Below are 26,913 nucleotides of genomic sequence, written 5' to 3' on the forward strand. Positions count from 1 at the left end.
GACATTTATTTGTGATTAATCAGATTCATTTTAAATGATGGCAGGTGTGTAATTACTTCTATTTAATGAGTTTGAATGTGATTGGTTAATTCTGAACACAGCCACATCCCCAGTTATAAGAGGGTGTGCACACTTATGCAACCAGGTTATTGTAAGGTTTTTATTTTTCATTTTTCCCCCTCGAAGATTTCAGTTGGTTTTTCAATTGAATTGTTCACATTATAGGTCACATTAAAAGTGGAAGAACATCTGACATGATTTATCTTTGTCTCATTCTTTTACATCACAAAAACCTGGCATATTCACAGGGGTGTGTTTATATCCATTGTATGTAGCCTAAACTTTTAATTGGCTACTACGTAATAATATATGGAAAAAAATGCTTTTTGGTCTATATTTTCAAGTTAGTTAAGCATAAAGTGGGGATTAAGATTAGGTTTGAAATCAGTTTAACACAAGAAATTATGAATGTATGTCTGTTTTAAATAGGCTAGTGATACTATCTTGTAAAATGGCCTAGTTTTTTAATAGGTTACAGTTTTTAAAGACATGTTTCGATTGAAGACACCATATATTTGGGCCCTGGGAGTCATCTTATTTAATGCCCCCTCACTGTATCTTTTGAGGTGGTATTTGGTCCCACAAAACATTTGATATCAACTCGATTTCATATAAAATAGAGTGTACTACATAGGAAGTGTTTATTAAGTGTTAAATAAAGTTTATCTCAAATTAGTCCTACATTACCCGATGACAGCTGGAATGGAAGGTAGTTGTGTGCAACAGGCTGTGGCAGTTGAAGCTAGTTGTGTACAACAGGCTGTGGCAGCATCACAAAATAAAAATTGTTAAAACATTTGCTTGTTTAAATACCAGTAACTTGGCAGTTTATGCTCCATCTGCTCAGTTTTTCAACTAAAAACACCAAAACATGGCTGAAGAGTCAAACCACCTCACCTGCTATGATTTGACTATCAATAAAAAATAAATCACAAAATGCCCCAAAATACTTTCTTGGCAGAGGCTAGGAGATCAGATTGAAAGGTACAATCATGCCCACCAGACACCTGTTTGTTGGAGCGAAACATCTGTTTCACATTTTGTGCATGAGGTTTCAAGGTTGCACTGGCATTATATAATGTTGTCCCGGGTTAATTAAAATGCTTGAGTTTCAGCTACTAAACAATGCACCTAAAATAATATGATTTTAACATAAACAAGGCAGAGAGGTCCACAGATGTACCAATGACAAATCGAAATTGTAATCAAACACTCCTGTTTATTGGTAGTCCAAATGTGAGTATGTTTATGTTTATATAACAGTCTATTTAACCCTGCAAAATACAAAAGTTAATAAAAATATATATATCTTGGATCATGGTTTAGGCCCAGACACTTGTCCCTCACTAAACTACAATACCTGCTGTAGACAGAATGTCTGGTACTATTTTGATGGGCACTGGACAGAACGAGATTATGTTAATGGCTACGTTATCAATGGCTTTACTGACTTCTCTAAGGAATTCTTCATTCACCAGTAATTGCACAGCACTAGTTGCTCATAGGTTATGATATATGATCTGTACCAGGTTTTCCACTATATGGAGGGTTTCTATCCATGCACTCTGTTGGAATGTTGAACCAACACAAAGAGGCATAGCTGAAAGTGGATCCTTCGGCTGGAAGACCAAGAGGGGAAGTGCCACCTGGGTCTGAATAGCCAAGAGGAATTGTTCTTAACAATTTAATCTGGAATTCAAAGGAGTTAAGGGTCAACTGAAAGAATCTCAAACATGTTGCCATGGCCAGTTAGAAAAAAAAATAAGTCACAGAAATGGAAGAGTTTGCTCTTCAACTAAATCTTTATCTGACACTACATAGTCACATTCATCATTTAACACCTTACCAGCCATTCTCTGGATTAGGCAACATGGAATGGTGCCTACAGCAGAAAGTAAATGGACTGATGTATAATAACCATAGGAAACAGGCATGAGATTTAAACATCCATTGCTTGTTGATCTGCCAGCAACTGGTGCAGTTTTATTTGGTTTTAGTCTGCAGATCGTCTACCAAAAAATGTAACAATTGATAGGTTTAAATCCAGATAGGTTTAAATTGAAAGGGTTAAATCCAGATCAAAGACATGGCTCTGCAGACTGTTGCAATCTGGCTTTGGTTTTCTCAAGGTTTCCCTGAAGGCCAGCCTCTTGATGAGTTTCTCCTCTGCAGTTACATTTAATTATTGCCTTAGTTGACGACCACAGTTCAGGTTAGGACTGAAGACAACTGTTACCAGGTCAACTGTTACCAGGTCAGGAACCATAAAGCCATTCTGACAGGCATCAGTAACCTCTGCATGGTTATCCAAACATTCAACCTCTCTCCCTAATTGGGATTATCATCTTAAACCAGGTTTTTCAGTTCATCCATGTCATTCTGCTCCTCTGCTCAGTCCATTTGCTACAGGTTTCAAGGCTGAACAGTACAGAGCAGAAGAGCAAGACAATCAGCGTAACCCATTTTCCCTTCTATCTTAGTATTCTCTGGAAGGAGAAAGAGGGTGAAGTTTGCATCAACATACAGCTATGTACCACATAGTTAAGCCTGTGTGGCAGATTGCCAGGCAGTAAAATACATTTACTGTCATATTTGAATTCCAAATTATTCAGCAGTTCTAAGTTTAAACACTTCACACCTAGAATGCCACTCAAACAGGGAGATGAATTGCAAAAGTACTTGCTACATACTTCTAAAGTGCATGGCTTTAGAGCATCCCTGATGTGTGTGCCATTTTGATAACGCCTTTGTAGGCGTCCTTGTGACAACCTCTTCTGTTTGTTTTTTTCACAGCAGATGTTTTAATACCTAAATGTAATATTGGTTTTATTAACCAGATTTGTGGTTTTAAACTTGTCATTATACCAACATGTTCCCAAATATAATTCAGCATTTCTTTTCAATACAGCATGAAAAGGTGTTTTCCAGATGGCATTCCAGCCCCGAAAAAGAGATTAAGATTCTGGTTACAATAAATGGAAAGAGTGTAGGGGGGTACAATAAGTGTCACTAAGACAAGGGAGAGGTAACAATCTATAAAGAATGAGATAGGCAGACATAGGTACTGTTGGGGTGTGTGTGTCCTGCTTTCCGTCCTGTTTGAACCACCAGATGACAGATAGAGAAAGATGACAGAATGCCAGTAGATGGGAAGACAGGTAACAGGTGACCAAGCAATGGTTTGTGTCACAATGATATTCCATTGTAGCCAAAATAATTTAAGTACTTTCATTACAGATTTTTTCCCAAGAGAGGGCGATCAGAATTTATCTTCCTCTTGCTTACCCTTACACTAACTTTGTAACCCAATTAAACTATTACCTTAATATTTGGCATCGTACCTGTTAACCTCTGGATAAATGTGGCAAAAACCTGTAAATACATGTTATATAACTGTGTGAGTAGCTTATTGTAATGGTTTTCTCTAGCTCTCCATTTTATACTTTTCAGAGCTAGCACAACTAATTAAACTAACCTTTGACTAGGTCAATCAGGTTGAGCTAGTTTATGTGTATATCACAATTTTAAACCTTTTGAGTTCTTGGGAGAGGTTGGTAAACCACTGGCTTATTTAAAATCACGTTAGAGACAAAGTTTGATTAGAATTTTTGTGTTGAAAAACAGTGTATGTGGGTGCGTTATGCTTACATGACCAGTAGATGGAGTAAGAGATCCATATTAATAATCTCGGCGGTGGTCGTCTGCAATGTAGTATGCAGGTAGTCTCTTGAAATTCGTTTCCTTTTATCGCTAAAGTTTTTTCCTCATAATACATTATGACAAATTACGTCAAACAACATCCAATTGCTGAGTTTCATAGTGCATGTGACGATCAACACAATTTTAGTATAAGCATAGGCTACTTTTGTTAATATAGGCATAATTATGGACACTTCTGTTGATCAACTTTGGTTAGCAAAAATATATCTGGCAAGTTTACGTTTTTGGTTGTAGTGAACTACAACATATAATCACCATTTACACCGAGTTGGCAGTTTGTAGTAAAAGTTGTATAATCCAACGGTTTTTGTAATCCTGTTGTTATCTGAGTATTGTGTGCGATTCACCTACTTTGAATCATGGGAAATTCCTCTGAAGTGTCTGTTTAGCTTTTATTATGACGGAAAGAGAACCAACTACTAGGGTGACAATATAATATCCGGGGTCGCTCCTCCCTCAAACCCTAGCTGTCCCAGCAAGAACGTTAATTTCATAGGCTCAAGCACGCATTGATTTCAGTGTTCCAGATGACTTAAAGGTAAACGGGACACAGTGTAAAACTCCAGGATAACGACATAAACTACAATGGATAATTCAACCAATGACTGCAAATCAACCAGCAGGAAAAAAGTAGTGGCTGTGGTGGGAGGCGGTTTGGTAAGAATAAAAAATAAATTAAAGTAACGTATAGGTTGCGTCATGTTACTGTCAGGCTGCTGATTCTTTGCTGGTATGAAAACCTTATGATGACAAACTAGTAACTGCTTTTATGTTTCTGCATTTCGACTAGTTATGAAATACAAATCTCCACTATGTATAAACTACTAATCTATTATAACCATTTTGTAATAATCACTAATTTCTTGAGGTTAAAGGTCATTTGTTTTGTTAATTTACTTCACTGCATATGGCCCCATTCTTATTTACATTAATATGTATTGGAAAATAATGGACTTAATTAAAACAACCAGTATAATTGATTATACTTTTTCTTAACAGTATTTTCTTGACCCACATCATGTAAAAAGTTGTAAAGCCTTACAGTAATTGAACACTGATTAAAACTATGTTGTAGCCTATTGACGAAGCAAAGTGCCCAAGATTACTGTTTGTATTACTAGTAATACACATCTAAATTGATGATCCCTGTTTGATAAACTAATGCAAACATGTGAGCCTTTAACAGACTTATTCAACTCTCTCTCAGGTCGGTGCGTTGAATGCCTGCTTCTTTGCAAAAAGAGGTTTTCAAGTAGAGGTCTTTGAATCGCGAGAAGGTAAATAATAATGCACCATATATAGTGCTTTCTCTAATGTTGAAGAACTGCACAATAGTCTGCCTTTATTTTGGGAAGTTATTACAATTGACATTTGACCCTGGTTTCACAAGCCTTCAGCAGAAATGACTGCATTGTCTACCGTTTACAGGGCTGTCATGTGCCTGTGACGAGTAGGTACACTTCATTTATTAGCATGACTAAAAGATCATCAAAAAAGTATGCGCTATGTTCTTTGCAAATATAAAAATGAGACAAATTAAAAGTAAAGGCAAAAAACTAAACTACACCATACTAAATTCTGCAGTAACATTGTTCTTATGTAAAGTAAATCTCGGTTTAAGGAACTACAAATACTGTTTTTATTTTGGCCTTCCATGGCTTCCTGTTTCACTGCGATATTAAAATGAACTAACACCAGTATAAAACCATGGTCATGACAACATCACCATGGTGACCTAACAAATAATTACAAAAAAGTTGTTCACTTTCAAAAATGATTCGATGGAGAAGAAACAATAAAAACTAAATGTACCACTTAACAATATTAGGCTGACAGTTAAAACCACTTGGACAGAAGTGCACTTGCCTAGTAGAGGACCTACTTGTGTCGTTTGATTAAAATAGTTTGGGCTGCTAGAAAATTCTAAGGATCACAAAGGGGGAATTGCTGAACTTGGTCAAATCTTGGTGTAACCAAAATATTTGACACAATATCCATGCCAATTGGCTTCTCAGATGGATAGACAGAACATTTTTATTCTTGAGAGCAACAAACATGTACAATGTACAATGTGAAGTTTGCTAAATGGCTTAGGCACGCGTAACAAAAAAAGCTTTTAGCACATTAGGTGTGGGTTTGACCCCAAAATAAGTATATCTACTTTTAAATAATAATGGTAGATCTTGGATTTTATGAGGCTCTTTTGCTTACACTTGTCCTGCAGCTATTGTTAAGGGCAACAGCATCATCATTAACTCTAACAAGTACATTTTAGCCAAAAACAGGGAGTCAGGAGCCAGGAAGGTGAAACATGGCCACAAGGAGATTTTCAAAATCCACAAAGAATTTGCTATTTGAATACAGAATTAACATTTTGCAATGGTCATCATAGTCTTTGGACCTGACCCAGTTAAAAACCTAAGTATAAATTGAAAGAGGGCAGACCAAAGGATATCAAAGATCATTTAAGTCATTTATCATACATTCTTAACCATATTTTATGGAAATATGGTCAACAATTCTTATCAATTTGTTCTATAATCTCAAAAAACTTTATAGCGAAAAGAAAACATACCATGGTCCTTGCAACACGAGGGTGCACAAAGTATTGAAAACAGTGGTGACAGTATTATGATGAATTCTTAATAAGAATTAGTGTGAGCAATTGTTAGTGTCTTTGTTAGTGTGAGTCTTTGTTAGAGTTTGTTAGTGTGAGCAATTATATGTTGTTTTGTTTTTTACAAACAATACTGTATTTGTCATGTTTATTTTATTCAATTTAGTCAATTTTGCTAATCATTATCAAGAGTATTAATACTTTTTTAACATGACCATTGTTCATAATATTGATACAGTTGAATGCAAAAGTTTGGGCACACCTGGCCAAATGACATGTTCTGTGAAAACACAACCTCTGCAGTGAAGAAATTTGACATATTCTTGCAAATTGTAGTGTACAGTTACTATTTACTTGCTGAATTTAAAAGATTGGAAGAAATAAAACAGTAAATGTGGCATGTCTAAAAGTTTGGGCACCCTTCCAGCTGATCCACTGACATCTCAGAATGTATATGACTCATTAGGCCTTAATCCAAGTCAGGTGATGCCAATTCCAGACCTTACAATAATACATTCTTTGACTCTTGAAATCATTTGTGGTGATGTACTTCCCCCAACAACCATGGGCTCCTCTAATCTGCTGATTGTGGATCAGAAAATAAAGATAATTGACTCTTAAAAGGCAGGGGAAGGCTATAAAAAATATATTTACAAACGTGTCCTGCTTGCCATTTTCACTGTCTGAAATGTCATTAAGAAATGGAAGATAAAGCGAACTGTTAATTTAAGTCAAGAGCTTGAAAACCAAGAAAAATCTCTGACAGAACTGAACGTAAACTAGTCAGCAAAAACCCAATATGGATTGCAAAGCAAAAACCCAATATCAGTGCAAAGGACTCGCAGGAAGGTTTATCTGACTCAGAGGTTGTGGGGCATTGGTCCACTGTGCAGTGTATCTGCATAGAAGAGTTACCTGAAGGAAACCTTACGATTTCATCAGAAAATTCAACATCTGAAGTATTCAACACAGCAGTTAGATAAGCCAGATGTGTCTCGGAAAACAAGTGCTGTGGTCTAATGAAGTAAAGATTAATGAACTCCTTGAATCACCAAACATAAAAAATGTGAAGCATTTGAATGAAGAGTGGGAAGAAGTTGTAAGGCAAAAATAGTAAGAATGTTAGGTGGTAATAAATAATGCATTTCAATCTGCAGAAATAGTTCAAGTTTGTTTGCTACAGAGGTTGTTAACTTCTTTTCAACAAAACCTGTTATTTGGCCAGGGGTGCCAAAACTTTTGCATTAAAAGTGTATATCAAAAATGTATGTAAGTTGCTCTGCATAAGAGCCTCAGCTAAATGACTAAATGATAAATGTTAATCATAACTACTGAATGTTTAAATTTTCTGTCTGTCCAGATATACGCACTGCCAAAATAGTAAAGGGAAGAAGCATCAATCTAGCTCTGTCTCACAGAGGTCGTCAGGCTTTGAAGCATGTGGGCATGGAAGATACGGTATGTTGTCCTGGTTTGGTTGGCTAGCAAAACATTTCAATTCCTAGTCTCATGATTATGTAAGAGATGAAAATGCAACCGGACTGTCACTTGTTTCTTTTCTATTGCTGTTTTCTTAACTATTAAATATTAGAAGTGCTAAGGTAAACCCTGGTTTTATCCTGGCTGACCCCGGTACTGAAAGTTCTCTCAAATATTACATATTCTGAAAATGGAGGTCAGCAATTACAGTATATTATAGTAGTAGGTACACATTTGGCACACTGAGGGCATCATGTATGCCTCGGCAGTCACAGACTCTAAAGGCTGTTTTAAAATTAATTGACTCTTCAGCATGACGGGGTCAGGTTTGTTTCCAGAGCTTTTGAAATCAGCCTTCAGGGGCAGTCATCATGATGATGGACCGAATGGACTAGTCTATATTCAGACCCAAGAACATCCCCTCTCCTGAATTAGAGTAGTTTGAATAGACATGCTTTTAACATTTGACCAACTGTTGTTGTCAAATTGGTGATATATCAAGAAAGGTTAACAAACAAACCTGACCAGTTTGATTCCTTCTTCAGATTGTCTCTAAAGGAATACCCATGCATTCCAGAATGATCCACTCCTTGAATGGGACACAGTCCCCCATTCCTTATGGGAAGAAAGGCCAGGTAATTGGGTTGCTGCAAAGCCTATACACATCACAGTGTAACTCTCATTATATAGATTAATAATTAATTCAATGAGCAAGACAAAGTTCTATTAGGCCTAATAATGTATAATTACAGTATGTTAAATGCATAATCAAACAATGGCTTAATTGAGTTATTCCCCATCTCTTATCCACAGTCTCTGTAGCAGGTGCAAATTTTTTTATTTGTCTGTGATTGTTTTCAAAATGCTGTACATAGGATGGGAAAGCTACTGGTCATTTTCAAAAGTTAATTCTAAAACATAGGTAATTACCAACATAATACTTTCATATTTGTTCATTTGGTAATGTATACAAGAATAACATGTATGAATACATGAATATGTATGAATATATATAAAGGTATACATGCCCATGTTGTCCATGAGGTTCATATGATTTACCCCCCATTTTGGCATCATAAAATTCCAATTAAAACAGGAATATAGTTGTTAGACATAGCAAAATATAACTCTATACATTTCTATAGTATGTATAATTGTAAAACCCATGCTGAAATGGTATCCACTAATTTAATAATTTTTATTTAGTATTCTGATTTAAATATATGTCTTTCATTATTATTATTTTTCTGTTATTTGTTGACTTTATATTTTTCTTTATATATATATATCCATTGATGAGGCCACACAAAAGGCCAAAGATACAATTTCTGACCCCAAAGTGTTACTAGATTACTTAAAATGTCTAAACACATATAATCCTTTTGTAGTCATAGTTTTCTGGACAACTTTCCAGGAAAAGTTTCCAGGAATTTACAGTATCTCACAGAAGTGAGGACACCCCTCGCATTTTTGTAAATATTTGATTATATTTTTTCATGTGACAACACTGAAGAAATGACACTTTGCTACAATGTAAAGTAGTGAGTGTACAGCTTGTATAACAGTGTAAATTTGCTGTCCCTTCATAATAACACAACACTCAGCCATTAATGTCTAAACCGCTGGCATCAAAAGTGAGTACACCCCTAAGTGAAAATGTCCAAATTGGGCCCAATTAGCAATTTTCACATGACAAGTGTCATGTGACTTGTTAGTGTTACAAGGTCTCAGGTGTGAATGGGGAGCAGGTGTGTTAAATTTGGTGTTATCACTCTCACATACTCCCTATACTGGTCACTGGAAGTTGGGGTGCCATGCCAACTCTCTGAGGATCTGAAAAAAAGATTTGGTTCTCTACATAAAAATGGACTAGGCTTTAAGAAGACTGCCAAGACCCTGAAACTGAGTTGCAGCACGGTGGCCAAGACCATACAGCGGTTTAACAGGACAGGTCCCCATCAAGCGGACACTTCAGATGGTCAGAGCCAAGCATGGGCTACTGGGATGTTCTAGCATGAGCTACCTACAGTATATTCTACTGGGACGTTCTAGCACGGGCTACCTACAGTACATACTATTGGGGCGCTCTAGCATGGGCTACCTACAGTAGATACTACTGGCATGCTCTAGCATGGGCTACTTACAGTAGATACTACTGGCACGCTCTAGTATGGGCTACCTGCAGTAGATACTACTGGGATGTTCTAGCAAGAGCTAGCTAGAGTAGATACTACTGGGACGTTCTAGCATGAGCTACCTAAAGTAGATACTACTGGGACGTTCTAGCATTGGCTACCTACAGTAGATACTACTGGGACATTCTAGCATGGGCTACCTAGAGTAGATATTACTGGGACGCTCTAGCATTGGCTACCTACAGTAGATACTACTGGGACATTCTAGCATGGGCTACCTACAGTAGATACTACTGGGACATTCTAGCATGTATTATATTTTTTCTGGTAATTAACGTCTTTGTGAAGTGTACGTGTGCAATAACTAAATATGCCATGCACACCTTCCAAATGACACAACTTTTCGAAATGTTGGTTTTGTTTCCTCGATGGAAACCCCCCCTCCCCACACACAAAGTTGATCCATCTCCATTGGAGTGCCACTCCATTCCCACCCACTGCCCAGTCACCAGGCTACCTCTACCCACGGGAAGTGTATACAACAAGCAAACACTTTCTACATTCGATGGGCCATCTGTGGCTTTACCGTATAATACCATCTGAAATGGTTATTCTTGAATTGTGGTGAGCATTTGAAAAGGGGAAGCATGTGGCACTCCGATTCCAGATCAACCTATAATAAGCTGTTTTTTAACGGCACTCTGCATAGATTTGGCAAAAGCTCTCATTCCTGTGACAAACCACTTTAGTCCTATTTCATAATTGGAAGTGCATAACATACACATGGTCAGTGGCCTTGGCTGTGCTAACTAAATCAACAGGACCTCTTCAATCCCAATGGGACTTTGTTAATCATTATGCTAGTGTGTGACAGGGAAGAGGTTTATTTTGACGGACAACCCTCAAATTTAGCAGTCCTGTATTCCACTCTAGAATATTTTCCCTTTCAAACGAACACTTGCTGTACAATCACAATTTTTAGATGATTATTCAAACCCTGAGAACCTGAGTCAGCTGTGTGTTAAATTTGAGGTATTCTTTACAGAGCCGTAGAGTGTCTAGTTTTGGGGATGCTTTAACCTTTGTCTTATTTTGTTGTTAAGTGGTCAGTGTTTTCAGTGTAGCCCACTTTGCTCAGAAAGTAATAGGTTATGAAAAGGAAAATAATAAAGGGGTGTTTGGTGAGGTGAGTGGTGATGAGTGGAGGGATGTAGGGTGATATGCAGAGCTCATTACAGAAGTATTCATGTAACCCCGGGGGAAAGAAGTGGTGTTCAAATACAAAGGACATGATATAGAAAGATGAAAAGTTGCCCTTAATCAGTCTCCCACTATGGGAGTGCTGTATTGTTGTCCTGTCATCATTATTTTTGGGGACATCAGTTGTAGACTGCAGTGATGGGATAACACTTTAGAAGGTGATTTTAAGCAAAATGAACATAGTGCTTCATACCATACAATAGACAAAAAAGGGGTAGTGTTAGTGTCCTCTTATCGGACACAGTTGAGCTGATTTAACACCCTGTTCTCTTTTCAGTACATCCTTTCAGTCGACAGGGCCAACCTCAACAAAGAACTGTTGTCAGGTAGGTGAATGGATATGCTAATTCAGTTAATATTTAAACAGAATTAGCATATTCAGTAAAAATATTAATATTTTAATATGACATGTTCTTATTGAAACGTGCCTATTGAAACGCTACATGTTTATCCATTCATCTAAAACTGCAATAGGTTATGTTTTTTTGTACCTCAAAAATGCCATTTCTAAGATGATTAAGATGAAGAATGGTTTCTCTCCATTGCATGTGCTTGCTGTACTTGCTGTCTAAAAACCATTTAAGTCATACGTTAGAGACATTGTATCTTTCCTCTTGACTTAACAAAAGACATTTTTAAGTCTGGATTTTAATACTGAAGAATTCCCTGGGATTTACATTTGTTGTCAGGTTCTTTTTTTAGTGTTTGTAGACTTAGACCTAGGGGTTTGTAAAGGGCTTTTTCTGGCTTAGAAAATGTTTGCCTAATATTAAGTGAAGCTCCAGTCTTGAGGTTGAGATAATTGGTTAGAGAGAGCATTGCCCTTCTCACTCGGAGACATACAAGGATTTCGGCAATTGATTTTCCAATAGTGTATGTTATCCATAGTATGGTATGTTATCCATAGTACGACCGTACAGGCGCATTGGATAACCTCTGACGATCAACATGTCAACTTGGTTGATGTGGACACATTAAAACACCTTAAGTCGTTAAGTTTTAAGTTTACTAGCCTCTTAGAACAAAACGGTAAATGTGAAAGTCATGAAACAGCTCTAGATTGGGTTAATTGACAGACAGACATCCGTGTTTATACAAACTTGTAACAATGGTAAGGTATGGCGTTTCTTTTTGCAAAGTCATGTAAGTCAACGTTTAAGCATTGTTATGTATTGACCTTGATTCAAGATACCTTTGTAATGCTCTGTTTTGTAACCACAGCGGCAGAGATGTATCCAAACACAAAACTGAACTTCGTCCACAAACTACATGACTGGAGCACTGAAACAGGGGAGATGACCTTTGTCAGGTAAATAATTACTAAACACACACACACACGCAGTTACATTCGTTCTCTCATGTGTGAGGCTTTTATGACTTCTTAGTCTGTAATTTAGTTGCCTTGAGTTACTGTGGTATACATTTTAAAACCAAATTAGCAGTAAGTTCCCTTGATGCTCTGTACTGCTGTGAGAATTAGCACTTTCCAACATTAAATATGCAGTCTGCAATGTGTGGCCACTGATTATAAAAGGGATGCTGCTGAGCCAAAAAAGGTCCTCAAAAATGTTGCACTATTTCATATACAGTATGTGCTTATTTGTTCCTCATATCATCAAAACCAAATTCACATTCAAAAGTGTAATGTCATGGCCAAATGTTGTGATAGTGATTCTACTTACATAAAAATAAACATATTACACATCTGCCCAAAATGGGAGGTTTAAATTATAATTTTTTATAGTAAAAATCCCATCTTTATGTTAGACCGTAAGTGCTCAAGCCATGTTTGCAATCAATTGTATTCTGACGAAACTTATTTTACATAGACATTTTAACATGTAATTCATTACACACTGTTGACTAGAGAAAAAGGCTCATGAATTTATCTATGGATATATCGTACTGTCTTAGGGCGAATGGTGCAAAGAAAGAAATCAGTGCTGACTTGATTGTGGGGTGTGATGGAGCGTTCTCAGCCGTCCGGAAACAGTTCCTCCGCCAGAGTCGTTTCAACTACAGTCAGACATACATCCCTCATGGATACCTGGAGCTCACCATGCCCCCCATCAACGGAGAGGTTGGTTCTTTGTCCAGTCAGACATAAGACTGGTCGTATTCACAAATAGTCTAAGTGCTCGGATCTCTTTAGCCTTTTAAGATTATAATGAATATGATTGTATTGAATTAGCTCTGCCGGTGCTGGAATGAGCTCGCTCGTGATGGAACCAATGGAAGTGCACTAAGGCTCAATGAAACAATCAAAGAATTTGAAAGAAAGCCAACAAAATAAAACCATAATATTTCATTAGGAGTCAGGTGTTTTCTTATATTCTGGGCATACCTATGCAGACAAGCAATATGCCCAAATTGTTCTTTTCCACATTTTATTCTATTGTGACATGAAAGCAAAATGGGTTGAATTAGCAGTAATTGCCTCTGATCCTCACAAGTCCATAATGACAAATTGAAAAATAAAATCAGCAAATTGTATTAAATTAATTACAAATATAAGGCACATAATAATTGATTGCATAAGTAATAACCCTGTTTCTAAGATACCCATGAATGAGCTGTGGTTCCACCAAATATCCCTAGAAGTCACATTAGTTGATTGGATTCCACCTGTGTGTGGTTAAGGTGTTCCACATGGTTTCAGGTTAAATCCACAGGTCCCACAGTTGGTTAGTACAATTCTTTAAAAAATGACATCATGAACACAAGGAAATATTCAAAGCAAATCCAGAATAAGGTTCTTCAAAAGCACCAATCAGGGGTAAGATATAACAACATTTCAAAGGCATTGATTATTTCACTCAATATTATCAATGCCCCTGAATGTGGAGGGTTGAAAATTGCTGTTCACTGTATATACAGTTGTGCTCATAAGTTTGCATACCCTGGCAGAAATTGTAAAATTTTGGCATTGATTTAGAAATATGATAATGCAAAAAAAAAATGTTTATTTAAGGATAATGATCATATGAAGCCATTTATCATCACCTAGTTGTTTGGCTCCTTTTTAAATCATAATGATATCAGAAATCACCCAAATAGCCTTAATCAAAAGTTTACATACCCTTGAATGTTTGGCCTTGTTACAGACACACAAGGTGACACACGCAGGCGAAAATGGCAATCAAATGTGAATTTCCCACACCTGTGGATTTTTAAATTGTATCTTAGTATCTGTGTGTAAATAGCCAATGAGTTTGTTAGCTCTCATGTGGATGCACTGAGCAGGCTAGATATGAGCCATGGGGTTGCTGAGCCAGTACTGTTCAATCACTTTCCATCACTGTTCAATCACTTATTTAGAAGTGAAAAATGTGGGGATCTCTTGATACCAAGCCAAGGTCAGGTAGACCAAGAAAGATTTCTGCCAAAATTGCCAGAAGAATTGTTCGGGATACAAAGAAAAACCCACAGGTAACCTCAGGGGAAATATAGGCTACTCTAGAAATGGACAGTGTGGTTGTTTCAAGGAGACCAATAAGACAATACTTGAACAAAAATGAGCTGCATGGTCGAGTTGCCAGAAACAAGCCTTTACTGTGCCAATGCCACAAAAAAGCCTGGTTACAATATGCCCGACAACTCCTTAACACACCTCACAGCCTCTGGCACTGTAATATGGATTGACGAGACCAAAATAGAGCTTTATGGTCACAACCATAAGCGTTATGTTTGGAGAGGGGTCAACAAGTCCTATAGTGAACATAATACCATCCCCACTGTGTAGCATGGTGGTGGCTCACTGATGTTTTGATGGTGTGTGAGTTCTAAAGGACCGGGGAATCTTGTGAAAATTGATGAACAATTTGCATTGTTCTGCACAAAAGCTGTGTGTGGGACACTTTTGGATATCCAGCACAACAGTGACCCAAAGCACAAGGCCAAGTTGACCCTCCAGTGGTTACAGCAGAAAAAAGTGAAGGTTCTAGAGTGGCCATCACAGACCTTAATATCACTCTGGGGAGATCTCAAACGTGTGGTTCATGCAAGACGACCAAAGACTTTGCATGACCTGGAGGCCAAGACGAATGGGCAGCTATACCACCTGCAAGAGTTCGGGGCCTCATAGACAACTCTTACAAAAGACTGCACACTGTCATTGATGCTAAAGGGGGCAATACACAGTATTAAGAACTAAGGGTATGCAGAATTTTGAACAGGGGTCAGATATTTTTTTTTCTTTTTTGCCATGTTTTGTTTTATGATTATGCCGGTCTGTTATGACCTACAGTTGAATTTTAATCCCATAAGAAACAAAGGACATGTTTTGCCTGCTCACTCATGTTTTCTTTACAAATGGTACATATGTTCTCCAAGGGTAGGCACATTTTGAGCACAACTGTATGTTGCACAGATGAAAGATGAGTAGATGATTCAGTTGGTCACCCTGATGATGAATTGAGCTTGGGCATGTTCCTGCCTGGAAACTTCATTGGGATTTAAGAATTACTGTCACGGTACGGTGAGCAGCAGCGCCACCGTTCCGTGCACTCTCACTTCCCATCACTCATGAACACATCCCGGATTTGTTTTGTGTCACATTAACCATGCACACCAGGTCTTTAACCATGCACACCAGGTCCCTATCACATCGTTTGTAAGTGTTTACATTTTTCCCCTCTGCTCCCTGCATTTGGATCATTGTGTATGATGTCGTTGGGCATGTTGCTGTTATGTGTAAGTTTTGTTTGAACCATTGAGTACAGTAGTTTTGCTGCTTAAGTCAGCCCTTTCTTTTGCTGTTTGGTCGTGCTTGCTGTTTTGTTTAATTAAAGCCAAACTGACCGCATTCCACCTGCGCCTGGTTCCTTACTCCCGCAACCCGTGACACTTACCATGCTCTGGAGTGGGACTTTGTAGAGTGCCAAGAGGATCATTCAGTTTTTCTCATGAATCAGTTTTTCCCGTTACATTTTTTGGTTATGCTACACTGTGAAGCTATTTCCATCCTCTTAATTCAGGACAGCTGTGTTTTGAAGGAGGGAGCGAGAACACCGTGTTCTCTGTGCATCCTGGGGACATCCATATGTTTACTACTTATTGTGTATTAATTAAATAAATGTATATTAATATTTCTGGTAAATGTGTAATTTCTCATGCGGTCTGCTATCCTAGTTAAAATGACACTGGTTTGTTCACACTGGCCTTTGAGACAATATTTCAAGGTGATGAGCACCCCAGGGTTGTCTTCACACTTGTACAAGACTTGGGGTTCAGGCAAATCATTGTTGGCTGAACGGGCAGGGATGGTTATTTCTGTTTATTTAGCCCATCAAAATAAACATTGTTTTCTTTCATGCCTTTGAACTGCCAATGTACTGCTGTTATAGACAGCTGGCCATCATAACCTAGCTAGAGGGGAAGATCTCATCAGACTGTCTGACTGAAACAAGTCCATCTTTCTCCAATTTGATGTATGTCATTCATTTGGAGCAGCAGGCATGTCCAGGGGCTCCCCTTTAGGTTGATGCTGCTGTGTCTGCTTTAAGTCGTCTTAAAACAGTAATAACAGTAACCCCTATCTTATGCTTTGCTCTCAGTTTGCCATGAGACCCAATCACCTGCACATTTGGCCTCGCAACACGTTCATGATGATTGCTCTACCCAACTTGGTGAGTATAAAATTGACCCTGTGTTTGACCTTCCTGGTCCAGAGCTACATGTTCACTTCATCTAGTCTCTAAAAATATTTTCTTCCCTTACATCACTTCACATCTGAAACTGTGATTTCCACACATCCAATCAACTGAAGCAAACTATTAATACCTGCAGTTCTGTTTGAAACCAGTTAAGAGTACATTTGCGCTCCGGTCCACAGTGGCAATTGTTTTCACATCAAAAATTGCCCTGCTACCTGTGAAATACCCTGGTACTAAAACACCTATGAAGTTGGATAGGCTGATATATAAGCCAGGTCTGTCTGAGCTTTGGGTCATGACCGAAAGGACAAGATCCCGGATACAGGTGGCTGAAATGAGCTTTCTCCGCAGGGTGGCTGGGCGATCCCTTAGGGTGAGAAGCTCGGTCACCCGGGAGGAGTTCAGAATAGAGCTGCTGCTCCTCCACATCGAGAGGGATCAGCTGAGGTGGCTTGGGTATCTGTTCCGGATGCCTCCTGAACGCCTTCCCGGGAAGGTGTTCCGGGCCTGTCCCACCGGGAGGAGACCCCGGGGAAGACCTAGGACATGCAGGAGGGACTATGTCTCCCGGCTGGCCTGGGAACGCCTCGGTGTCCCCCCGGAAGAGCTGGAGGAAGTGTCTAGGGAGAGGGAAGTCTGGGCATCTCTGCTTAGACTGCTGCCCCCGCGACCCGGCCCCGGATAAGCGGAAGAAGATGGATGGATGGATGTCTGGGCCGTTGCTAACACACCTCACCTCCATCAGTCAAAGTCATGGTTATTTTGACCGGCACTGATAACATGACCATGATGGCTATTCATTTCGGTTGATGAATATTAATGTATTAGGAAATGGGTTCGCCAATAAGCAACATCCATCAACTAGAATCGGCATGACATGTGTGTTGGAATCAATGTGATTGAGTGGGTGTTGAACCCTGGGTCTGTTGCATTCCACATAAATATGCTTGCCATTCAGGGAGCTAACAGAAGTCATCAGTCCATATTGAAAGAGAGAGCTTGTTTCACCAAATCCCTGTTATTAGGAAACCAAATTAAGTTAAATAATAAAATGTTTCATTATAATAATGTCAAAATGCGACATTTAGACCTTTCATTATTTTTGGTTGAACATCGACTAGGTTGGTTGAGTAATGTCCACTTCCTTTTCACATTTGAGAACTTAACTTAAAATGGTTTTGGGGGTACTGTGTGTGATAAGATCACTATTCTTTGGCTTACCGCATTCATCTGCCTACGTTTGTCCTCAGGACAAGACTTTCACCTGCACCCTGTTCATGCCTTTTGATGAGTTTGAAAAAATCACCACGGGCGACCAGGTCATTGAGTTCTTCCAGAAATACTTTCCGGATGCTGTCCAACTAATAGGAGTGTAAGTGACTTTGTCTCTCTCCCCCATCCCTCTCTCCGCCTTTTATTCTCCTGCATCAGGGCAGCTTAATCCACAGCCGCCATCTCTGATGTGTGAAATTACTGATTCTGCGCTACATGGATTTGAGAGAGAGATTGTTTTTCATTTGAGCTGAACAGGATGTAGCAGTTGACAGTGAGATAGGACAGTGACAAGGTTGGGAAACAGCTGAGGTAAGTAATAGCTGAACAAAGGGCTTTCAGAAACAAGGCAACAGTAAATATTTCCCAACGTTAAATGATGGACAACCATTCCTTGAGCCAATTAAGATATTGCATGTGTCTAAGGCGTTTCACCCTTGGGCCAATCAGTGTGCATTTGTTAAAGCTTGATCTCTATGTCCCAACATTCAACCAATTTTGATCAAAATCTGGCCAGTTGAGCTTGAGATAGCAAACGTATTTCAGTAGACTTCTGTAGACCCCCCCTTTTGGCCAATCAATGTAATGTTGTAAACCTTGTAACCATGGAAAGCTGCATTACTAACCCAAGTCCAGTCATAACCTGGCCAGTAGTGTCAGAGATACCACGTGTGATGGAGATGACAATGCATCACACCATGCCTCAATATCACAGAGGTCATTCTGTATCCCTCCTCTCTCCTCCCACAGGGATGCTCTTAAAAGGGATTATTTCCGACTGCCGGCTCAGGCCATGGTGTCCGTGAAGTGTTCCCCGTATCACCTTGGTGACAAGTGTGTCCTTATGGGCGACGCGGCCCATGCCGTGGTTCCGTTCTATGGACAGGGGATGAATGCAGTAAGTCAATGATATACTGCATGAAGGAAGTGAAAAGAGGAGGATCGTAAAAGATATCAGTGCTAATTATAAGTCGCTCAGAATAGGAGCGTCTGCTAAATGACTGAAATGTAAAATGGAAGACCTCTGTGGTCGGGTGTAGCTCAATTCAGAGCATGGTGCAATGTAATAGGCACATGTCAATCAAAATATACTTACAGGATCTCACAAAAGTGAGTACACCCCTCACATTATTGTAAATATTTGATAATTTTTTCATGTGACAACACTGAAGAAATGACACTTTGCTACAATATAAAGTAGTAAGTGTACAGCTTGTATAACAGTGTAAATTTGCTATCCCCTCAAAATAACACACACAGCCATTAATGTCTAAACCGCTGGCAACAAAAGTGAGTACACCCCTAAGTGAAAATGTCCAAATTGGGCCCAAAGTGTCAATATTTTGTGTGGCCACCATTATTTTCCAGCACAGCCTTAACCCTCTTGGGCATGGAGTTCACCAGAGCTTCACAGGTTGCCACTGGAGTCCTCTTCCACTCCTCCATGATGATATCACAGAGCTGGTGGATGTTAGAGACCTTGCACTCCTCCACCTTCCGTTTGAGGATGCCCCACAGATGCTCAATAGGGTTTAGGTCTTGAGACATGTTTGGCCAGTCCATCACCTTTACCCTCAGCTTCTTTAGCAAGAAAGTGGTCATCTTGGAGGTGTGTTTGGGGTCGTTATCATGTTGGAATACTGCCCTGTGGCCCAGTCTCTGAAGGGAGGGGATCATGTTCTGCTTCAGTAAGTCATTGTACATGTAGGCATTCATGGTTCCCTCAATGAACTGTAGCTCCCCAGTGCCAGCAGCACTCATGCAGCCCCAGACCATGACACTCCCACCACCATGCTTGACTGTAGGCAAGACACTTGGCTTTGTACTCCTCACCTGGTTGCCGCCCCACAAGCTTGACACCATCTGAACTAAATAAGTTTATCTTGGTCTCATCAGACCACAGGACATGGTTCCAGTAATCCTTGTCCTTGCTTGTCTTCAGCAAACTGTTTGCGGGCTTTCTTGTGCATCATCTTCAGAAGAGGCTTCCTTCTGGGATGACAGCCATGCAGACCAATTTGATGCAGTGTGCGGCATATGGCTCTTCAACCACTTCGATGCCTCTTCAACCTCTGTAGCACTCATACGTCTATTTCCCAAAGACAACCTCTGGATATGACGCTGAGCATGTGCACTCAACTTCTTTGGTTGACCATGGCGAGGCCTGTTCTGAGTGGAACTTGTCCTGTTAAACCGCTGTATGGTCTTGGCCACCATGCTGCAGCTAAGTTTCAGGGTCTTGGCAATCTTCTTATAGCCTAGGCCATCTTTATGTAGAGCAACAATTCTTTTTTTCAGATCCTCAGAGAGTTCTTTGCCATGAGGTGCCATGTTGAACTTCCAGTGACCAATATGAGGGAGTATGTGAGAGCAATAACACCAAATTTAACACACCTGCTCCCCATTCACACCTTAGACCTTGTCACACTAATGAGTCACATGACACCAGGAAGGGAAAATTGCTAATTGGGCCCAATTTGGACATCTTCACTTAGGGGTGTACTCACTTTTGTTGCCAGTGGTTTAGACATTAATGGGTCTGTTGTGTTATTTTGAGGGGACAGCAAATGTACACTGTTATACAAGCTGTACACTCACTACTTTACATTGTAGCTAAGTGTCATTTCTTCAGTGTTGTCACATGAAAAGATATAATCAAATATTTGCAAAAATGTGAGGGGTGTACTAACTTTTGGGAGATACTGTACATGCTATTGATGTATGCATTCTCTAAGTAGTTTTTTGAAGTATTTGCTAAAGGCAGTCATAATAAATAACAATTATTATAGTAATTTATTTGGAAAGCAAATGTTTATTTGTAAAAATTTTTTATATTTATGCATTTATATATACACTCACCTAAAGGATTATTAGGAACACCATACTAATACTGTGTTTGACCCCCTTTCGCCTTCAGAACTGCCTTAATTCTATGTGGCATTGATTCAACAAGGTGCTGAAAGCATTCTTTAGAAATGTTGGCCCATATTGATAGGATAGCATCTTGCAGTTGATGGAGATTTGTGGGATGCACATCCAAGGCACGAAGCTCCCGTTCCACCACATCCCAAAGATGCTCTATTGGGTTGAGATCTGGTGACTGTGGGGGCCATTTCAGTACAGTGAACTCATTGTCATGTTCAAGAAACCAATTTGAAATGATTCGAGCTTTGTGACATGGTGCATTATCCTGCTGGAAGTAGCCATCAGAGGATGGGTACATGGTGGTCATAAAGGAATGGACATGGTCAGAAACAATGCTCAGGTAGGCCGTGGCATTTAAACAATGCCCAATTGGCACTAAGGGGCCTAAAGTGTGCCAAGAAAACATCCCCCACACCATTACACCACCACCAACAGTCTGCACAGTGGTAACAAGGCATGATGGATCCATGTTCTCATTCTGTTTACGCCAAATTCTGACTCTCAACAGAAATCGAGACTCATCAGACCAGGCAACATTCTTCCAGTCTTCAACTGTCCAATTTTGGTGAGCTTGTGCAAATTGTAGCCTCTTTTTCCTATTTGTAGTGGAGATGAGTGGTACCCGGTGGGGTCTTCTGCTGTTGTAGCCCATCCGCCTCAAGGTTGTGCGTGTTGTGGCTTCACAAATGCTTTGCTGCATACCTTGGTTGTAACGAGTGGTTATTTCAGTCAAAGTTGCTCTTCTATCAGCTTGAATCAGTCGGCCCATTCTCCTCTGACCTCAAGCATCAACAAGGCATTTTTGCCGACAGGACTGCCGCATACTGGATGTTTTTCCCTTTTCACACCATTCTTTGTATACCCTAGAAATGGTTGTGCGTGAAAATCCCAGTAATTGAGCATTTGTGAAATACTCAGACCGGCCCGTCTGGCACCAACTACCATGCCACGCTCAAAATTGCTTAAATCACCTTTCTTTCCCATTCTGACATTCAGTTTGGAGTTCAGGAGATTGTCTTGACCAGGACCACACCCCTAAATGCATTGAAGCAACTGCCATGTGATTGGTTGATTAGATAATTGCATTAATGAGAAATTTAACAGGTGTTCCTAATAATCCTTTAGGTGAGTGTATATTACATATATATTTAAATTAAAACACTATCTAAATAAATGGGCTTAGTTTGACTTTCAGGTGCTTAAGACTTTAACACAGTACTTTGACACCTTGATTCAGTGTAATTTCCAAAATGTTGATTCAATATTATTTAACATAGTGTAACAAAACACATTTTAGGGATTCGAAGACTGCCTTGTTTTCGATGAAATCATGGACCAGCTCAATGAAAACTTCAGTGAGTACATGCATGTTTCAGACTAATGTTAATGTACTTTGAAAGCCAGAGCTCCACAGCAACAAAATTCACATTTCCCCTGGCATCAAATTACTTTTACAACCTACTAAATGGGGTTGTGTTTCTGGCCAAGCAGAATTCCCATGTGTTAGGGCAATTAAAGACATGTTATGAAACTTTGGCAAATGTCTTTTTATTTTTTACCTCCCACCCACTTTGGACTACATGTATGCAAGTGGAATACTGCCTTACCTTTATTAGCCATGAAACCCCTGGTTTGAGAGACACTGTTTTAGTTTTTTGGCATCCTTTTCCCTATTTCACCAAAGCACACAAAGTAGTGAGTCAGAGATAGAGAGAGGGATAGCAATGATGTGATACAAACATCTGATCAAACATAGGAAGTATTTTTTGGAGACTCATTTCATGGTTCTTTAGTCTTATATTTGGAACTACTGGATTAAAGGTATGAAGATCCTGCAGAAATGATCTATAAGTATAACTGATTGTACTCGAGACATTCTTTTTGTTTCAGGTGCTGTTCTCCCAGAGTACACTAAAATCCGAGTCCCAGATGACCACGCCATTGCAGACTTGGCCATGTACAACTACATAGAAGTAATGGAGCACCTAGTTGGCTACTAATGCAAAATCCATTACCAGTGTCTGCAGTTATTCATAAGGACATGTTACTAAAAATACTTTTGAAATATCTTTGTGCTGGTAAATAAACATGAATGTTTCTAACTGGAATTGTGATTCAGTGAACGTAATCCTTCACTGAATTATTTTTCTTTCTTGGTTTGAAGCTACAGTCATGGCCAAAGTTATTGGCTTAAAAATATGTTTAAATTCACATTGTATTTGGTCTCCAAAAGACTGTTAATATTACAGGAACATAGATTTTTTTAAATGTCTTGAACCAATCCTGGGTGCTTACGGTACATTGTCCTGCTGGAAGGCTTTTGACAGAGACCCAGCTTTCTGACACTGGGTTCAACTTTGTGCTCCAATATGCCTTGGCATTCTCCTGAATTCATGATGCAATGCATTACGTTAAAGACACCCAACGCCATAGGCTGCAAAGCAACCCCAAAGCATCATAGGACTTTCTTCACATTTCACTCTGGGGAAGGTGTTAGTTCCTTTGAAGGCTTCATTTTTTTTGTTCACAGAGATGTGTGCTTTACGAAAAAGCTTTAATATGATCTCATCTGTTCACTGGAGATTGTCTCTGAAGATTGTCCCTGGATTCCGACATTTTCCATTGTGCTTTGGCAAATTGCAGTCAAGCTTTCTTCTGTCTCTCAGCCGTGGGTCTCCTTCCATATAAACTGCTTTCACTGAGTTGGTGACAGTTGAAACTGAAAGTCAGCTTGAATCTGTGTGACAGTTGATGCACTGAAGTTGCCTTCTCCACATTTCAAAAAATCCTTTTGAATAGCCAGGAGCAGGGAGGTTGGCTACATTGGCATGTGCCTTAAACTAGTTGATAAGATTATGTATGGTGAAAACTGGAATGTTAAGGTGTCTGGAGATTGACATATAACCTTGAGATTATCTATGCTTGGCTGCAATCCTGTCTGATCTCAGATAATTATTTGGTTTATTTATTTTTGAATGCTCATTGAGCTACAAATAGTTGAATGGCTGATTTATATATTGCAGGAACCTGCAACTTACCACAAATTAGTTCAAATACCAATTAAAGAGAGTCACCTGCATGAAATCAAATTATTTCAAACTACCTCTAGGTGTCAATCATTTTGTCTAGGCCATTTTAGTATTTCTTTGTGGAATAACTAAGATTTAGTTAATTATTGTTTTTGTTTTCTTCAACTGCAATCAAAGCAATACATATGTTTATATATAATTTCAATCGTTTTCTAGAAGAAATTGTGCATTATTTGAATAAATTCTGACAGAACAATACTTTTGGTCATGACTGTACACATGAAGTAAAGCTGAATTTAGATAATGTAGCACTTTATTTTGAGGGCATGATGACGAACTTTCCTAATAATGAAAGTCTGAATGTGACCTTAACATCATATCTGTCTTACATTATAGAATACTACTTCCGTTTGCATCAATCAATAGCTTAACAACCATTTTAATTGATTTAACATAAGGCTTTTATAGATACATTACATAATCTACATAGTTTCACAAAGCCACAAGAAGACAAAGTAACATCTAACGCACTAATAGGACAGAAACTAAAGAGTCCCATGTGATTCATGTTCTCGATTATGACAATTATAGCCAGCTAATTATCATCAATTATTACTGCCGACATGTCTGGATCTTTGACTGTCCAGTGCCCGCTGAGAGTTGCTGCAATGAAACAAGCCCTAATCAGGACTTGGACATTAGGGATTCTAGAAGGGAGGAAAAACAGGGTAAAATTGGTAATAAATATAAAATAAAAAAACGACTAAGGGCTAAGGTTTTCTCAAACTGAGTTAATGGCATCCAAAGACCATAGACAGCCAGCCTCCATCACATGCTGACAGGAAACTGGCGGCCATTACACTTTAATGAGCTTAGTTGTTTGTATGGTTTGACAGAATGAAATGGGAAAAAAAGACCACATAAAATGACATCCATTACAGGAAAAACAATGTTTTTTGTATGACAAGTACATGACATTAATCTGATTCATCTGGGACACAGGTGGCTAACAACTGTATTTTGGGTCCTTTTAGATGCGGGCTCACGTCAACTCCAAAAGATTTCTGTTCCAAAAATATGTTGTCAGTTTCCTCAACATGATCATGCCAAGGACAATAATCCCTTTATACACCATGGCAAGTGTTTCCTTCACTTGTTTGCAATTGGATAGTACAATTCGCATAATCAGATTTTCAGTGTGTAAATAATTCTCAAAGTATTTTTCTGTGTCTTATTTGGTTTCTGTGTTTCACCTTTCATGGTTCCCAGGTTACATTCACCAGGACAAGGTACCACGAGGCAGTGAAACACTGGCACTGGCAAGATAAAGTAAGGACATTGTTCATTGTGCAGTCTAAAATTATCTTTTGACCAAATGTGTTTAAAGTTTCCCTTTGTACAGTTAAAACACTGCATTATTTTGATAACTGACTATCACCTTAATACTGCATTCAGAAAAGGAATGGTTGGAAAATGAGAATGAATTGTAACCACAGGTGACCTAGCAAGGTCATGTATAGATGAAGGGAGAGTGACAGAGGGAGACAGTGGGAGGGAACATTCTTTGAAAATATCATCCCAGTGAATAGATGGGATTTTGGGGTCAATGTTGAAATTAGTTGGAAACTGAACGCAATTATTTTGTTCCACTCAGGTGATCACTCAAGGCCTGTTTTTCTTGGCTGCGGTGTCTGCCGCGGGAAGCTCCTACTTTCTAGTTCGATATCTCCCTACAATGCCTAACCTAGCCATTGAGCAGCTGTGGACCAGGGTACAATCCCTAAAGGGTCCCTTCTGAGGATTTGTGGGTCATTCCACTTCAACCAAGAAAATGTGATTAAAACCCAATTCACCTCAAAATAAATGGAAAAGGTCAATGTTCTGTGATCCGATTATGAATGATATGTTGATAATGTACTTTTAACATTGATGGAACGCTTAGTTGTTTAACATTTAAGTAAGCTTTGATTTAATTTAACAGGCTTTGGGGGGCATATTGTGTTGATGTATATTATTGAAAAGTTAATTAAACATTCCAAATCATTTGTGGCATATTGTCCCAGTTCCAATTCATTTGTGGTATATTGTCTCAATTCCATTTCAGGTCTGTGACTGAAATTTCATGTTGCCAGGAAATAATGTACTTTTTTGTGTGTGTTTTGAATCAAACAGTCTATATGACATTTTATCCTTCATGGTCAGGAGGTTAAAACAACTTTGAGGTTGCACCCAAATTTCTCCAGGTTATGACCTGGATTATAACTGGGGGACCTTAAGGACCACAGACATTCATTCTGCTCTTGGTGAAGTATTTTTGGGAACGATTTTGTTGGATAAATATAAAAAATAAAAACTCACAATAACCTGGTTGCATAAATGTGCACACCCTTAAACTAATACTTTGTTGAAGCACCTTTTGATTTTATTACAGCACTCCGTCTTTTTGAGTTGGAGTCTATTAGCATGGCACATCTTGACGGGGCAATATTTGCCCACTGTTCTTTGCAAAAGTGCTCCAAATATGTCAGATTGCGAGGACATCTCCTGTGCACAGCCCTCTTCAGATCACCCCACAGATGTTCAATTGGATTAAGGTCTGGGCTCTGGCTGGGCCATTCCAAAACGTTAATCTTCTTCTGGTGAAGCCATGCTTTTGTGGATTTGGAAGTATGCTTTGGGTTGTTGTCGTGCTGAAAGGTGAACTTCATCTTCAGCTTTCTAACGGACGCCTGAAGGTTTTGTGCCAAAATTACCTGGTATTT

At 39.0% G+C, this 26,913-nt stretch overlaps 2 protein-coding genes across 3 annotated transcripts in view; one reads left to right on the top strand and one right to left on the bottom strand.

The window, feature by feature from the left end:
- ide (insulin-degrading enzyme) overlaps positions 1-4,153 on the bottom strand; it is a 36,146-nt gene extending 31,993 nt beyond the window's left edge. Inside the window, exon 1 of one of the 2 annotated variants that reach the window (XM_010863866.5) lies at positions 4,132-4,153. Coding sequence is in view for 1 of the 2 variants with exons in the window: in XM_010863864.5 (XP_010862166.1) it covers positions 3,709-3,737 (29 nt within the window). In the remaining variant the exon portion in view is untranslated. Of the gene's footprint in view, positions 1-3,708; positions 3,890-4,131 lie in introns of those variants that run through there. The other variant, XM_010863864.5, reaches the window with a different exon arrangement.
- Positions 4,154-4,218: 65 nt separating this feature from the next.
- On the top strand, positions 4,219-26,196 carry LOC105005726 (kynurenine 3-monooxygenase). The gene is made up of 15 exons (XM_010863860.3): positions 4,219-4,437; positions 4,988-5,057; positions 7,758-7,855; positions 8,422-8,511; positions 11,549-11,597; positions 12,493-12,580; positions 13,186-13,351; positions 16,827-16,898; positions 18,176-18,297; positions 18,948-19,095; positions 22,420-22,477; positions 23,013-23,095; positions 25,186-25,287; positions 25,421-25,480; positions 25,806-26,196. Exons 1-15 carry the CDS (start codon positions 4,366-4,368, stop codon positions 25,947-25,949), a joined length of 1,422 nt encoding a protein of 473 aa, XP_010862162.1. The 5' UTR covers positions 4,219-4,365; the 3' UTR covers positions 25,950-26,196.
- The last annotated feature ends 717 nt before the right edge of the window (positions 26,197-26,913 follow it).

This window comes from Esox lucius, chromosome 6, assembly GCF_011004845.1.
Source record: "Esox lucius isolate fEsoLuc1 chromosome 6, fEsoLuc1.pri, whole genome shotgun sequence".
NCBI lineage: Eukaryota > Metazoa > Chordata > Actinopteri > Esociformes > Esocidae > Esox > Esox lucius.

Excerpts from the sequence above, each read along its gene's own strand:
- LOC105005726 (XM_010863860.3), top strand. The coding sequence starts at position 4,366 with ATGGATAATTCAACCAATGACTGCAAATCAACCAGCAGGAAAAAAGTA. Across the intron at positions 13,352-16,826 it reads TGCCCCCCATCAACGGAGAG|TTTGCCATGAGACCCAATCA; the intron begins GTTGGTTCTTTG and ends CTTTGCTCTCAG. Across the intron at positions 18,298-18,947 it reads GCTGTCCAACTAATAGGAGT|GGATGCTCTTAAAAGGGATT; the intron begins GTAAGTGACTTT and ends CTCCTCCCACAG.